The following is a 15,311-nucleotide window of genomic DNA, read 5'->3' as shown; positions in this document are numbered from 1 at the left end:
GCCACCCTGAGACCACATAGTGAATTCCATGTCAGCCTGGGCTAGAGTGAGAACCTACCTTGGGGGAAAAAAAAAAAAAGACAGATACATTAACACTACCAAAGAAAGTTGGAGTGTTATAATATTAAGAAAGGGCAAAGTAGCTGGATGTGGTGGCGGACGTCTTTAATACCAGCACTGGGAGGAAGACCATGAGTTCAAGGCCAGCCTGAGACTACATAGTGAATTCCAGGTTAGCCTGGGCTAGAGTGAGACCCTACCTTGAAAGAAAAAGGAAAGGCAAAGTAGATTCTGGAATAAAGAATATAAATAGGAAAAATAAGATTCATAATGAGTAAGTTGATTAAGGGGCCATAACAGTTCTAACATTTATGTACCTAATAACAAAAAATTCATGAAGCAAAAACTGCAAGACCTTCAAGGAGAAAGAGACAGATCCATACATGAGTTGTCAAAACTATGAGTATAGGGGCTGGAGAGATGGCTTAGTAGTTAAGGTGTTTTCTTGTGAAGCCTAAGGACTTGGGTTCAATTCCCCAGTACCCACGTAAGCCAGATGCACAAGGTGGTGCATGCGTCTGGAGTTCGTTTGCAGTGACTATAGGCCCTGCCTGGTATGCCCATTCTCTCTCTGCTTGCAAATAAATAAGTTAACTTAAAAATAAGAATAAATAAATAAAAGTATGAGTATGAGCAGAGTTGAGCCCAGCCCTGGGACAAGAGAGGGTCATGGTCTCATAAACTCAGGGGTTCACCAAAATCAGTGGGGGAGACAGCACCCCCTCCCACAGAGATGTCTCCAATCCTAATCCAGAGGACTTGTGACTATCATGTGTCCTTTTCATGGAAAAAGGGAACTTATATACCTTGCAGTGTTTTGGTATGAGGAGATCATCCTGAATTCTCCAACTGAGTCCTTAAGAAAGAGAGACAGAGTGTCATTGTCATCAGAGGACTTGTGACAGGGGAAGCCACAGAATGAGCTAAGGAAGTGGACAGCTTGATAAGGAAGTGTTTTCAATGCCAGGGCCTCCAGAATGAATCCAGCCCTTCTGTCTCCTACATTTCTAACCTCAAGAACAACTAATGTTTATGTTTTTAGAGAATTGTTTCACATTTTATTTTTATGTATTGTTATGTGTAGTGGGAGGGAACATGTCAAGGTCTCTTTCCACTGCCAATGAATGTTTGCCCTTCTTTACATGGGTGGCTTGGGAATTGAGTCTGGGCTGGCAGCCTTTGCAAGCAAGTGTGTTTAACTGCTGGCCATCTTCCAATGAGATTGTGAGGATTTATTACAATAGCAGCTAGCTGTGCCAGGACAGTATCAGAACCAAGGTGAGGCACTCCAAACAAGTCAAGTTTAACAGGAGGCAAAGGGAATCAGAAGGAAAGATGGGGTCCACTGTAATGCAAACTGACCCTAGGCATGGACTGCCACAGTTAAGAACATAGGGAATGTTTTCATAGTCCTCCAGGAGGGACTTGGCATGCATATATAATACCCTCACAGAGGAAATTATGCACATAACCCGGATTCTAGGAGTCAGGGGTCTCCGGAGCAGATAAATGTGAGCTAAAATAGGGAGCTCTGTCTTAAGCTTCATCTTGAAGAAAACAGGAACCTAAGAATATGTGGTTGGAATAGGCCAAAGAAGCCTGGCTTGTGCCCACAGGGTCTCCACTGCAAACATCCAGCACTTGCACTTTACAGAAAGCCTGACCCAGGTAAGTCTTCCAAGCCTGAGAACCTGATAGGATCCCTAAACCACATTTTAGGAAAAAGAAAAAAACATGGTGGTGTGTGATCATAATCCCAGCATTAGGGAGGTGGAAGCAGGTAGATCCCTTGGGCTCTCTGGCCAGCTAATGTAGCTAATGAATGAGAGAGACTATCTCAAAAAGGTGGATGAGCCGGGCGTGGTGGCGCACGCCTTTAATCCCAGCACTCGGGAGGCAGAGGTAGGAGGATCGCCATGAGTTCAAGGCCACCTTGAGATGACAGAGTTAATTCCAGGTCAGCCTGGACCAGAGTGAGACCCTACCTCGAAAAACCAAAAAAAAAAAAAAGGTGGATGGAGCCAGGCAGAGTGATGCATGCCTTTAATCCCAGCACTTGGGAGGATGAAGTAGGAGGATCGCCATGAGTTTGAGGCCACCCTGAGACATAGTGAATTCCAGGTCAGCTTGGGCTAGAGTGAAACCCTACCTTGAAAAAAAAAAAAAAAACAAGGGCATTGGGTGAGGTGGTGCACACCTTTAATCCCAATACTTGGGAGACAGAGGTAGGAGGATCACTGTGAGTTTCAGACCACCCTGAGACTACATAGTGAATTCCAGGTCAGCCTGAGCTAGAGACCTTACCTCAAAAAAACAAAATACAAAAGTGGATGATACCTAAGCAATGATATCCAAAGATGGCCTCTGGCTTCCATACACATGCACCTACAAGTCCATCTTGGGTGTACTTCATTGACTCATTCACTGTTTTATAAAACATTATAAACAATATGACTCAAAAGGCTAAGGAGCTTGCACCAAAATGCAGATGAGCTACATCAAGAAGCCATTCAACTCAGTCAGCGCTGGACTTTCTCCTAAAGGGAGAGTGTGCTGACTGACATTCTGGAACAAGTGCAGAACCCCGGGTGGGACCAGCCAGAAAGAGCTCACAGAATAGCTACCTAGGGCACTTTGTCTCAGAGGATGACATCACTGACTAAACAAGCAAACTCTGACCCAGCCAGAGCTGTTCCCGACAGATCTGTGTCAGGTAATGAACCTCAGATCCTTGTGGCAGACCATCTGCATGTAAAGAGTAGCATCACATCTGACTTAGCAAATCTGGGCCTTATGCTTTGTTAAAGAGAAGTGATTTTATTAAATAAAAAGGTGTGTAGAATGTTAGCCACAAATGTTGTGATGAGGACCTCTTGGTGGCATGCATTCAGTTACAGACTAGCAGTGAAGTTTACTCGACAGTGCAATCTAAATGAAGAATACTTGTACTTATTATAAAAGTCAATTTTATAAGAACACAAAATGTTGCTAGGCTGAAAGAAATTACCTCTAATATCCTGAGGATTTAAATTTTTCCTGGTATCCACTCTTACTTTGATGCATGTAAGTGGGTCTTAGGAGAGAGTGTCTTGATTTGTAAGATACACATTTCATTTCTATGGCCACCATTATCTGGTTATAAAAATATAGAAAACAGGGAGTGGAGTGATGGTTCAGAGGTTAAATTTTACTTGATTGCAAAGCCTGACCACCCAGGTCAATTCCTCAGTACCCACATAAAACTAGATGCACAAAGATAGGAAAATGGTTTTAACCAGAAATAAATTTGGCTGTCCAGGAATCAAAGTCACTAGGGCACTAGACTGGAGTGATTGGTAAATGTTACAATATTACTACTAAATGCAAATGTATTCTATAAATTAAAAACCGCTTTAGCCAGTTTTTTTTGGTTTTGGTTTTGGTTTTCAAGGCAGGGTCTCACTCTGGTCCAGGCTGACCTGTAATTAACTATATAGTCTAGTCTCAGGGTGGCCTCGAATTCATAGCAATCATCCTACCTCTGCCCCCCTAGTGCTGGGATTAAAGGTGTGCACCACCACGCCTAGCAAGCCAGTTTTTTTTTTAACTTTTTTAAATTTTTATTTATTTATTTATTTATTTATTTGAGAGTGACAGAGAGAGAAAGAGGCAGAGAGAGAGAGAGAGAGGAGAGTGGACACGCCAGGGCTTCTAGCCACTGCAAACGAGCTCCAGATGCATGCACCCCCTTGTGCATCTGGCTAACGTGGGTCCTGGGTGAATTGAGCCTTGAACCGGGTCCTTAGGCTTCATAGGTAAGTGCTTAACCGCTAAGCCATTTCTCCAGCCCAAACCAGTTACTTTTAATGGACTTAATGACAAAAAGATTTGGCACACAAAGCGACCTAGGAATAGATTGTAAAATCAAAATATGGGGGCTATGAAGATGACTCAGTGGTTAAAGGCTCTTGCTTGCAGATCCTGCTGGCCCAGGTTCATTCCCTAATGCCCACATAAAGCCAGATGCAAAGGGTGGCACATGCATCTAGAGTTTGCTTGCACCTGATGCAGTGTATAAGTGCAGACACATGCAAATAAATGTCCATCAAAAGATAAATGAGTAAATATATATATATGTGAAGGGCTGGAGGGATAGCTCAGCAGTCAAGGCAATTGCCTGCAAAGCCTGAGGACCTGGATTCAATTCCCTCGCACCCATGTAAAGCTAGATGCACAAGGTGGCCCATATGTCTGGAGTTTGTAGTGGCTAGAGGTCCTGGCATGCTTATACTCATTTTCTCTCTCTCTCTCTCTCTCTCTCAAGTATTTTAAAAGACTATGAAGCCCAAAGAACTGATAAGTAATCATTTAAAAGAAAGAGTGTGAGTCACATATATTACCATGTAAAAAAAATGGCATTCCAAATGGAAAATACACAATAGGCAACTCTAAATAGGACTTCATATAAACTTAAAGCCAGTTACAAAATAATTTCCAAGTATGTGTGTGCATACACACAGTTGTAGTTTATGTATATGTATAGGAAAAAAAAGAATGAAGGAAACTTTGCCAAGCTGTTACAATTGGTTATTTCTTGGAGATGGGAGTATGCTTCCTGAGAGGCAAAATGAGAAAGAAGTGGGGTAGAGGGACACAAAGGAGAAAGTAAAATGGTTAGCAGGGTGGCAGGAAGGGACAGAAAATTATATCAGCATTACTTACTTTGGTTTGTTGGCACCAGAATTCATGCTGAGGTTAGTCCCATTGCAGCACTGGTGAAGGTAGAGCCTAGCAGGAGGTGTGGATCATGGGAGCAAAACCCTCAAGAAGGGATTCAGATAGTCAGGTACCTTAATAATGGATTATTATAAAGCAGTAGCCCTTGTCCTCGGCTCTCTTCCCCTATTTCCATTATGTCACAATATACTACAAGGTCCTCCCCACCTGCAGCCACCAAATCCTGAACTCCCAGCCTCCAGATCTATGAGCTAAATAAACCTTTTGTTTTTTACAAAATGTCCACCCAGCTCCAGATACTCGGGCACGGTAATAGAAAGACTAAGATAAGCAGTCTACAAATTAAAACCAAAACTGTTTCACCTCAGAACAACTAGGGGTCATTGGTTATCATCACCTCCATCATACCCCTGGGCCACTGACAGAGCTGAGTCCAAGTCTTCAGTCACTATTTCCTATCACACCTGGAAATTTCAAGAAAACCCCTCAAACCCCAATAGAGAATTTTAAAACCACTGTCTGGGTAGGTGTTATCATAAGCTTCTACTTAGCTTGGCTGTGACTAGTCACCTAACAGCCCAGCCTTGATGACAACATTCTGATATATCGTGCCAACCTACTATGTCCAGAAAACTGCAAAATGTGACTTAGAAGTCCTGAGAGTTGAGGAGTGTTATGTTCTCTCATAAAGCTAATCACTTCAATTCATAAATTTTTATACTTCTGCCCTTTGGTTTGTTTCAGATATCCTAATTCAAGAAGAAATGGTTGGGGCTGGGGATATGGCTTAGCAGTTAAGGCACTTGCCTTCAAAGTCAAAGGACCAAAGTTCAATTCCCCAGTACCCAAATTCACAAGATGGCACATATGTCTAGAGTTCATTTGCAGTGGTTGGAGGCCATAGTGTGCCTATTCTTTCTATATATTTATTTATCAGCATTTCTCTCTCTATCAAATAAATAAATAAAAATATTTTTTAAAAAGAAGATGAAATGTTTGAGGAAGAAGTTTTAATTTTCAGACATAATGACAGTTAATGTTTTATTATTATTTATTTTCAAGCAGAGAGAGGAGAGAGAGAATGGGCACACCAGACCGTCCAGCCACTGCAAACGAATTCCTGTTGCATGCACTCCTTTGTGCATCTGGCTTTATGTGGGTGCTAAGGAATCAAACCTGGGTTGTCAAGGTTTACAGGCAAGTACCTTAACCACTGAGCCATCTCTCCAGCCCCAACATTTAATGTTTCACACAATACTCATCTCTTTTCCAAGGTTTTTAGCTCACAACAACCCTCTGAGGTAGGTATTAGGCTCGTTCTGATTTTACAAATGAGAACATTTAACAGAGAAAAATTAGATAGCATGCTGCAGGCCTCTCCACCAGAAGGATAGGAACAGTGAGTGGAGCCAGTTCTGATCTACAGGCCGGGCTTGGTTCAATTCAAAAGCTCCCATTGGGCACTGGAGGAAGATGTGTGAGCTCATTGTGTCTGGAGCTGAGGAAAGTTCAGGGTCACAGTGACTCACCACCACAATCTTGGTCTGTCTGCCGCTACCACCAGACACTCACTGGCTGAGCACCTCACCACACTGAAGTCTCCTCACCACACGACAGGCAGGACACTCAAGGATGCATGGTCTCTCCAACACAGGAGTCTGTCTAGAACTCTGGTTTCTCTCAGCTCTCAGAAAGATGCATGAAAGGATAAAAAAATTGGTCCTGATCTCTGCTAATGCTTTACTCAGCCACTAAAACCAGACTCAACTTTTCACTCTCTGTCTAGTTCCATCATCTATAAAATACAGAATCATAAGCCTTCAGCACTCTTTTTGGGCTATTTATGTATTTATTTGAGAGAAAGAGAGAAGCAGACAGAAAGAATGGGTATGCCAGGGCCTCTAGCCACCGTATGCATCTGGCTTTTTATGTGGGTACTGGGGACTTGAACCAGGGTCCTTAGGCCTTGCAGGCAAGCACCTTAACCACTGAGCAATCTCTCCAGTCCTCTCTTGGCTTTTGAACACTGGACTTATAGTTTTCATCCTCTATGATTTGATGCCATGGACCACCTGGGTGACATTTCCGTCAGTTACAGCAAACCACATGCAGTGCATTATGTACAGCTTCAGGTACAGCTGGGTCCAGGATGTTACCAGGATCTAGAATCTCTATTTGTTCATCAAGCAGCCACTCCCTTCATATGGGTATGCCTCCTCACAACTTCAAGTCCAGTGGCAAAATGTGTACATTCTTTCCAGTCACCCACAAGTCTCAAGATTGTTTGTTCTTTTTTATGATACTCAGGATTGAATGCCGAGTCTTAAGCATTGTAGGTAAAGCTCAACCACTAAGCTACATCTCCCACCTTTTTGTATTTTTGATTTTGAGACAGGATATCTCTAATTTTCCTAAGCCAGCATTGAACTTACTATGTAGTCTATACTGGTCCTAAACTTGCAGTCCTCCTGCCTCAGCTTCCTGAGTAGCTTATTACATGTTTGTGCCACTGGGCCTGGCTCCAGGACTGGTTTTGACCAGGCCTGACTGACTTGGCTTGAGTATAATACCTATGTATAGATCAATTTCAGTGGTCCTGAAAACGTTATGCTATGATTAGTTAGCATAGGTTATCCCACAAGCCTTGAGCCAGAAGCGAGGGGAAATGATGGCTTCACAGAGGGATCTCGGGGTGAGGTAATCACCGATGGTGGGTGCTGGCCTGGGCAAGGGTGAACAGTGGTAGTGAAGTTGAGAGCCAACAGTGGTCTCTGAGAAGTGGGGGAGGAGGGACATGGGTACACAGTGGGCAGCCTTTGTTAGTGAACCTCTTTGTATCCTTTGTCCACCATGATAAGGAGAGTGGTATAAAACACTAAGTACATCATCCTCTTTATCGTTGTGGTTTGCCGGCCTGCTTTTAACTATATAATGGCTCTAGTGGGGAAATACAGAATCATTTTATCATTGTATTTGGCCTAAAAGTTACATGAAGCCGGGTGTGGTGGCACATGCCATTAATCCCAGCACTCGGGAGGCAGAGGTAGGAGAAGCGCCATGAGTTCAAGGGCACCTTGAGTCTATGTAGTGAATTCCAGGTCAGCCTGGGCTAGAGTGAGACCCTACCTTGAAAAAACAAAAAACAGAAAACTAAATAAAATTCCATGAGATTCCTGATCATATGCTCAGGCATTCAATCCAAAGAAACCCACTTAAGTGTCTGCCATGTGTAAGCACTGTGGTTCTCCCCCAAAGAAATTATAGCCTTGGGGGGCTGGAGAGATGGCTTAATGGTTAAGGCATTTGCCTGCAAAGCCAAAGGATCCTGGTTCAATTCTCCAGGACCCACTTTAGCCAGATGCACAAGAGGACACATGCATCTGGAGTTCGTTTGCAGTGGCTAGAGGCCCTGGCATGCCCATTCTCCCTCTCTCTCTGCCTCTTTCTCTCTCAAATAAATGAAATATATTTTTTTAAAAAAGAAAGAAATTACAGCCTTGGGCTGGAAAGATGGCTTAGCAGTTAAGGCACTTCCTGGCGAAGCCTAAGGACCCAGGTTTGATTCTCCAGGTCCCACATTACCCAGACACACATGATGGCATATGCGTCTGGAGTTCACTTGCAATGGCTAGAAGCCCTGGTGTGCCCATTCTCACTCTCTCTCTCTCTCTAATAAATAAATAAAAATAAATAAAATCTTTTTTTAAAAAAAAAGAAAGAAATTACAGCCTTGCATGGTATCTCTCCCAGGCAGTGTCTCACCCATTCTACACCTCTTCCTATTCTTCCAACCAGCCACGTGAGGTAGGGCCATGGTGCTTTTAGACATCTTATTGTTTTTGATTTTGCATTTCTGAGATTTAAAAAAAAAACAAAAAACCTTGTGACTAGTCAGTTGATATCCATCATCCACTCACAAACCTGGAGCCTTCATCTGCTCTCAGAAGGTGTTCAGTAGTGTGCAAGCACCCAGCAGTCACCTTTGGAACCTGTGTGTTCCTAAATCAGTTCCCATCGAGTGGACTTACTACAGGTGTCTTCCACCTACCTGCTGGGCTGGCAACTTTTCCTTTTCCTTTTGGAGAGAGAGAGTGAGTGTGTATGTACTGCTATGTTGGGGAAGAGGACAGCTTCAGGTGTAATCTATGCCATATGCATAATTAATATATAACATGTGTGTGTTATAGTCTTGTACCCCTGTACCCCCAGTCTCCATTCCCCTGAGAGCCCTCCTCAGTAGAGTTCTTGGTATTCACCGGGAGGTAATTAGAGCTTCTGTCAGTCTCTGGGTGGCCCACCTTTTTTTGAGACAGGGCCTCTCAATTAAGCTGCACCTGGCTGGCCAGTGAGCCCCAGAGACCCTCTTCCTGTCTCTGCCTCCCAGTACTGGAATTGCAAGTATATGCCACCAAAACTGGCACTTTTATATGACTTCTGGGAATTGAACTCAGGTCCTCATACTGTGAGGCAAGCACTTTACCAACTGAGCCATCTCTCCCACTCCAGCTTTTCAAATCAAGCTGCTTTTCTTGCTCCAGCACCTTGTCTTTCTGCATAACTGGCTTGTGATGCTGTGAGCAGATGGACTCGGGTCCCATGACAGTCACAGCAACCTTTCAGGGAAATCATCTGGGCCACCTCAGAGCTGCACATTCAGATCCACACAGACCACACAACCCTAATGTCTCCCAAAGGATCATTAGCCCACAGCCCGGGTGGTGCTTCCCTCAACATGACTCAGCACTAACCCACCACTCCCAGGCTCCCAGCTTAGTCGTCCTGATCCATGGTGTGAGCCTGCTCCAGCTTCCTTGGTTAGTCACTGGGGTGCAGTGGGGTGGACACCTCACTCAGCCAGCTAGCTACAACAGTTTCTGCTGAGATGGAAGCTAGCCTGACCAACAGCAGACAGCTGGCCTTTGCTTTCCAAGGTTTTGCTACAAGATGGGCATCTCACAGCAGGATCCTCGGCAGTGGGTCAGCCGGCTAGCACAGGCCAGCCTTCATCCACACTGCTGGCCCCTAGTGTTTCAATCTTTGGGGTTTTTCCTCTCAAAATGCTTCTATTTCAATTCATTCTGTGTTATTTGAGCATCAAAAGTAAAGTACTCAGCTGAGCGTGGTAGCCAGCACTTGAGAGGCAAAGGTAGGAGGATCACCATGTGTTTGAGACCACCCTAAGACTACATAGTGAATTCCAGGTCAGCCTGGGCTAGAGTGAGACCCCACTTGAAAAAACAAATAAATTACTTGCCCAAAACAGTTTTATCCTATTCTAGCCAAGTATCTCCAGAGTTTGAGTTCCCTAAAATTCTAAAAACATTTTTTACATATTTATTTATTTGCAAGCACAGATAGACATACAGAACTGAGAGACAGAATGGGCACACCAGGGCCTCTAACCACTGCAAATTCCAGACAAATGTACTACTTTGTGTATCTGGCTTTACATGGGTACTGGGGAATCAAACCCAGTCCTTAGGCTTTGCAAGTAAGAGCCCAGCTGTCACTATTGGGAGGTGGTGGAACCATCAGGAGACGAGGCTTACTGGAAGGAACTTAGGTTACTGTGTCTTTGGAGGGAATCTGGGACCTTAGTCCCATTCCTCTGCTTCTGGTTTACATGGAATGAGCACCTTTTCTCTGCCACATGCTTCTGCCACTGAGACAACTGACCAAGGACTAGAACCTCTGACACTGAACCAGAACAAACCTTTTTTTAAAAAAATTTTTATTTATTTAATTTAGAGTGATAGACAGAGAAAGAGGCAGATGATAGAGAGAGAGAATGGGGTCGCCAGGGCCTCCAGCCACTGCAAATGAACTCCAGATTCATGCGCCACCTTCTGCATCTGGCTTATGTGGATCGTGGAGAATCGGGGTCCTTAGGCTTCATAGGCAAGCGCTTAACCACTAAGCCATCTCTCCACCTCCCTTTCTTCTTTCGTCTTTTTTTTTTTTTTCCGGTTTTTTGAGGTAGGGTCTCACTCTGTCTCAAGCTTACCTGGAATTGACTACATAGTCTCAGAGTGGCCTCCTACCTCTGCCTCCTGAGTGCTGGGATTAAAGGCGTGCACCACCACGCCCAGCTTCCCTTTCTTCCTTTTAAATGGATCCTCAGCTATTTTGTCTCAGTGACAGGACACTAACTTTACTACAAGCCCCACTTTACAGATCAGGCCCTGGGGTTCACAATAAGAACAAATAATTTTTTTGTGTTTTTTTGATTTTTTTTTTGAGGTAGAGTCTCACACTAACTCAGGCTGACCTGGAATTCACTCTGTAGTCTCAGGTGGCCTCAAACTCACAGCAATCCTCCTGCCTCTGTGAGTGCTGGGATTAAAGGTATGTACCACCACACCCAGCTTGTTTGTTTTTCTGAGATGAGGTCTCACTAAGTTACCCAGGCTTGTCTAGAATTTTCTAGAACAGATACTAATTAACTGACAAGTCAGAAACACAGCAGGGACTGGAAATTTTCGCTAATTCTGAAGCTAGGCTCTTAATCACCTGAGACCACCTTCTTACATTCCTCCAGCAATGGACAGAATCCTTTCAGGACACCAGCCAGGCACAAATGTGTCATATCCATGTCCATCTTAGAGGCAACCTGGTGAATTAGAAGAAACCAGTAGGAAGACTAAGTTATACTCCCCAGATTTCCATGTTTGCTTTAACAGTAGCCATCATGGCCACAAGGAAAGACAATATTCTGACTCTGCAACCCTTCTTTCTTGGACAAAAAGAGAGCAGAGATGAACTCTACACCTTGCTTAGAGACCTGAGAGCAGAGAAGAATACCTAGGTGGGGAAACCTCCACATCTCACATTTTACTTGGTTTTTTTTTTTAATGTTTATTTATTTATGAGAGAAAAAGAGAAAGAGGCAAATAGAGAGAGTGAGAGAGAGAGAATAGGCACACTAGAGCCTCCAGCCACTGCAAACTCCAGATTCATCCACCACTTTGTACATCTATGTACTGGGGAATGGAACCTAGGTCCTTTGGCTTTGCAGGCAAGCACCTTAACCACTAAGCCATCTCTCCAGCTTAGTCTTGTTTTAAATCAAGCCACACAGAAGAGTTGTGCTGAGCACTTCCCAGTCAGTTCCTTCCCCCACAGAGGAAGACCCATGCATGCAGAAGACATGATCATAAAATGGCAATTTCTGGGACAAAAAAGAACAGTGAGGGAGGGTGTGGCTGTCCAAAATAGAAGAATGAATCTCGCTGGCTGGCATTACCAGAAGCTTCTGCTTGGTAAGTACTATCTATTTCCTTTAAGATTTCTTACCTTTACACCACACGCCCAGGTTGCTGTGGTCTGCTATGCAAATACAAACTGCCTGACTCAGGCTGCTGGTGACTCACTCACTCTCCTTTAAAGTTGCATTAGGTCCAGGGCAGGGACTGCTCAGGGCAAAAGCCATGGCTCCTGGACTCCGCTTCTCTTGCTGGTGGTTATTTGTCTGCTGGTTGGTGGCAACTGTGGCAGAAGGTAAGAGTTTTGTTTTGAACCAAATGTGGGTCGTCTGTTTAGTGTCATATGGAAAGACAAATTTGGCTGCCATGATTACATAGTCCCATCCCTTACAAATATTTGCATGTGCCTCCAGGCACCTGTGTGGTTAAAAAGAAAGGCTGGATTTCATCATCTGAATGCCTGGGTCCTAATCTCAGAAACTTTAGACTCACAAACCTTGCTGAGCATCAGAGTCAAGTGATGAGTGATAGTATTAATAGTCACTGTGGGGCTCATGGGGACTGACTGAGCTACCCACTGAAAATACTGCACAACTACTAGTTACTGTTGTCACTACTCTAACCATTCCAGCCTAGAGTCGCAGCCCTGTCCACAGCCTCACATCTCAAGCAGCTGGTCATTCATACATTATGGCTGGGTGGTCTCTGCCTGCTGCTCTAAGTAATCACCAGGGAGCTATGTCTTGGTGCTGCCGAGGTGGACGCAGGCTTCTTTCTGGGGGGTATATGAGGTTGATTTCTCCACTGTTCCTATTCGGTCTCTGTTTCCCTCATGATTGAAATTCCAAACAATTAGTAAAGGAAAAGACAGGGAAGATAGGAGAAAGGGAGGAAGAGGAGAAAGATCCTGGGGACCCTGAAGCTAGTGTTTTTCCACAGTTCACCTTAGTTGCAAAACTAGATGAAAGATTTTAAAGAATAGTCATTTGGGGCTGGAGAGATGGCTTAGCAGTTAAGCACTTGCCTGTGAAGCCTAAGGACCCCAGTTCGAGGCTCAGTTCCCCAGGTCCCACGTTAGCCAGATGCACAAGGGGGCGCACGCGTCTGGAGTTCGTTTGCAGAGGCTGGAAGCCCTGGCGTGCCCATTCTCTCTCTCTCCCTCTATCTGTCTTTCTCTCTGTGTCTGTCGCTCTCAAATAAATAAATTTAAAAAAAGAATAGTCATTTGTTCTGAGTCTACAAAATGAATTAAGTATAGTCATTCTAAGTTAATCACAGGCCTGGTATCTCTTTGTAGTTCACTTCTACAAGGACATACGAGTTTGTCTAAGATTCCCTGCACGATGTAAGGAAGGCATTTCTACCAACATCAAATACAGAGCTTTCTTCTCTAAAATTGGGTAGCTCACTACAAACCAGCTATTGTCTACCCAAATAACCACACAGCACAGGTAATCATAAAACAGATCTTATCATCATTACCCTTTCTTCCAAAAAAAGAAAAAAATGTTAGTTGTTGGCATGCTATGAATTTCATGTCTAGACTATAATAAACCCATTTAAAATTGATGTTCACACTCCAAGCAGGATTTTGGCTTTTTTTTGTCATACTATAATTTTAAATTTAAATTATTTTTGCAAATGTTTTAAGACTGAAATTAAATACTCACCAAGTACCACAAAAAGTCAGACAGAGGGCTGGAGAGATTGTTCCATGGTTAAGGCACTTGCCTGCAAAGCCTAACAATCTGGATTCCTTTCCCCAGTACCCATTTAAAGGCAGTTGCACAAAATGCATGCATCTGGAATTAAATTCCTCTGCTGCAGCTAGAGGCCCTGGTGTGCCTATTCTCTCTCTATCCCTTTCTTTGTCTCTCTCTGCTTGCAAATAAATAAAAAAATGTTAAAAGCCAGGTATAGTGGCATGCCTTTAATTTCAGCACTCGGGTGTTGGGCAGAGGTAGGAGGATCCATATGAGTTCAAGGTCAGCCTAAGACTACCTAGTGAATTCCAGGTCAGCCTGGGCTAGAGCAAGACCCTACCTCGAAAAAACAAACAATTTAAAATATACAGACAGAACACACAATATCTGTGTAGGCATTGATTGAGTCCACCAAACATTCACTAAGCACCACTATAGACCCAGTGGGAACTATTCCCACTGCTGAGAAAACCAGCAGAGTCAAAACCCCCTTGTCTTCATGGAGGTCCTCAGCTTACAACATCTCTATCATCTGGTCCTATCCTCAATGCAGAGGTCATGTGTAAAATGAAGCCAGACAGACTTAAGACATGGGGTTCATATGACTAGAATCTTTCTATAACATCCATAATTAATAGCAGTAGTTAACACTTACTGAATGTGTACTGTACATCAGACAACATTCTTTGACCCCCCTGCTCACTTCAGCCTAAGAACTCCAACTCCCTCTACTTCTGTAACTAGGCCTGTTTCTTAATTTGCATTTTCCTCACCACAGGACAAGAAGTAGTCACCCCTCCTGGAAGCTCACAAAATAATGCAAACCCTACGGACTGCCAGATCTTTACACTCACACCTCCGCCCACCACAAGGAAGCCAGTAACAAGAGTCCAGCATATCACAAGGGCACCCACATATACCTTTCATGTTTTTCCACAAGGAAGGCCCAGAGTCTTCCCTAGGTTTCCGGGCAGTCCTTTCCATCCTCTGAACTGCAACCACCGTTTTCATTTTTGGCCATTTTACTGGCCATATGGCCATCTGACTCCTGGTAGGTACTTGCTTGGAAGACGTCTCCAGGTAGGAAGCTCATCTGAGGAAAGCAGAGAGAAAAGAGAAGTTCGAGCATACTGACAAAAAAGCAGCCAGTGCCTCTGAGGAACAATGAAGAGGTGTGCTTTCTCTCACTCCAGTAAATTCCTGGACTAGAAGGATGAAGAACCCTAAATACCATTGTCTTCAGACTTTTTTTTTCTTGTCAGCACTGAAGACATTTGGATTATCCACTTTTGTTTACGAAATAGTGCAGTAACTGCATTGTTCTTATCCTGTCAGATATTAATACAAATAAAATATCTAAGTGAGCTGTATCAATAATTTCTGCTCATACCAAGATGCCAGCAGTGGTAACCTTCCAAATGAGAGTCAAGAACATCTTAAAGAGCCCACGATGAACTAAATGAAGACACTAATGACTTTTTAAAATATTAATTGAGAAATGTATAGAGCAGGACATTTAAATAATGAACTTTAAGAAATTATGATTAAGGCAAAAGAAACAAGAAATTTGACTATAGGTAATAGTTTATAAACAACTATCTATCTCAAATAATTATATTTTGAAATATTT

The 15,311-nt window shown here is 43.5% G+C and overlaps 1 protein-coding gene across 1 annotated transcript; it reads left to right on the top strand.

Moving 5' to 3' along the window:
* Positions 1–12,203: 12,203 nt before the first annotated feature.
* Odaph (odontogenesis associated phosphoprotein) lies at positions 12,204–14,815 on the top strand. The gene is made up of 3 exons (XM_004664806.1): positions 12,204–12,273; positions 14,460–14,618; positions 14,748–14,815. The coding sequence occupies exons 1-3, from the start codon at positions 12,204–12,206 to the stop codon at positions 14,813–14,815; spliced, it is 297 nt and encodes a 98-aa protein (XP_004664863.1).
* Positions 14,816–15,311: the final 496 nt, after the last annotated feature.

The sequence above is a fragment of the Jaculus jaculus genome, chromosome 11 (assembly GCF_020740685.1).
Source record: "Jaculus jaculus isolate mJacJac1 chromosome 11, mJacJac1.mat.Y.cur, whole genome shotgun sequence".
In the NCBI taxonomy this organism is placed as follows: Eukaryota; Metazoa; Chordata; class Mammalia; order Rodentia; family Dipodidae; genus Jaculus; species Jaculus jaculus.
Note: the sequence above shows the minus strand (reverse complement) of the source record. Positions and strands in the feature narration are given on the sequence as shown.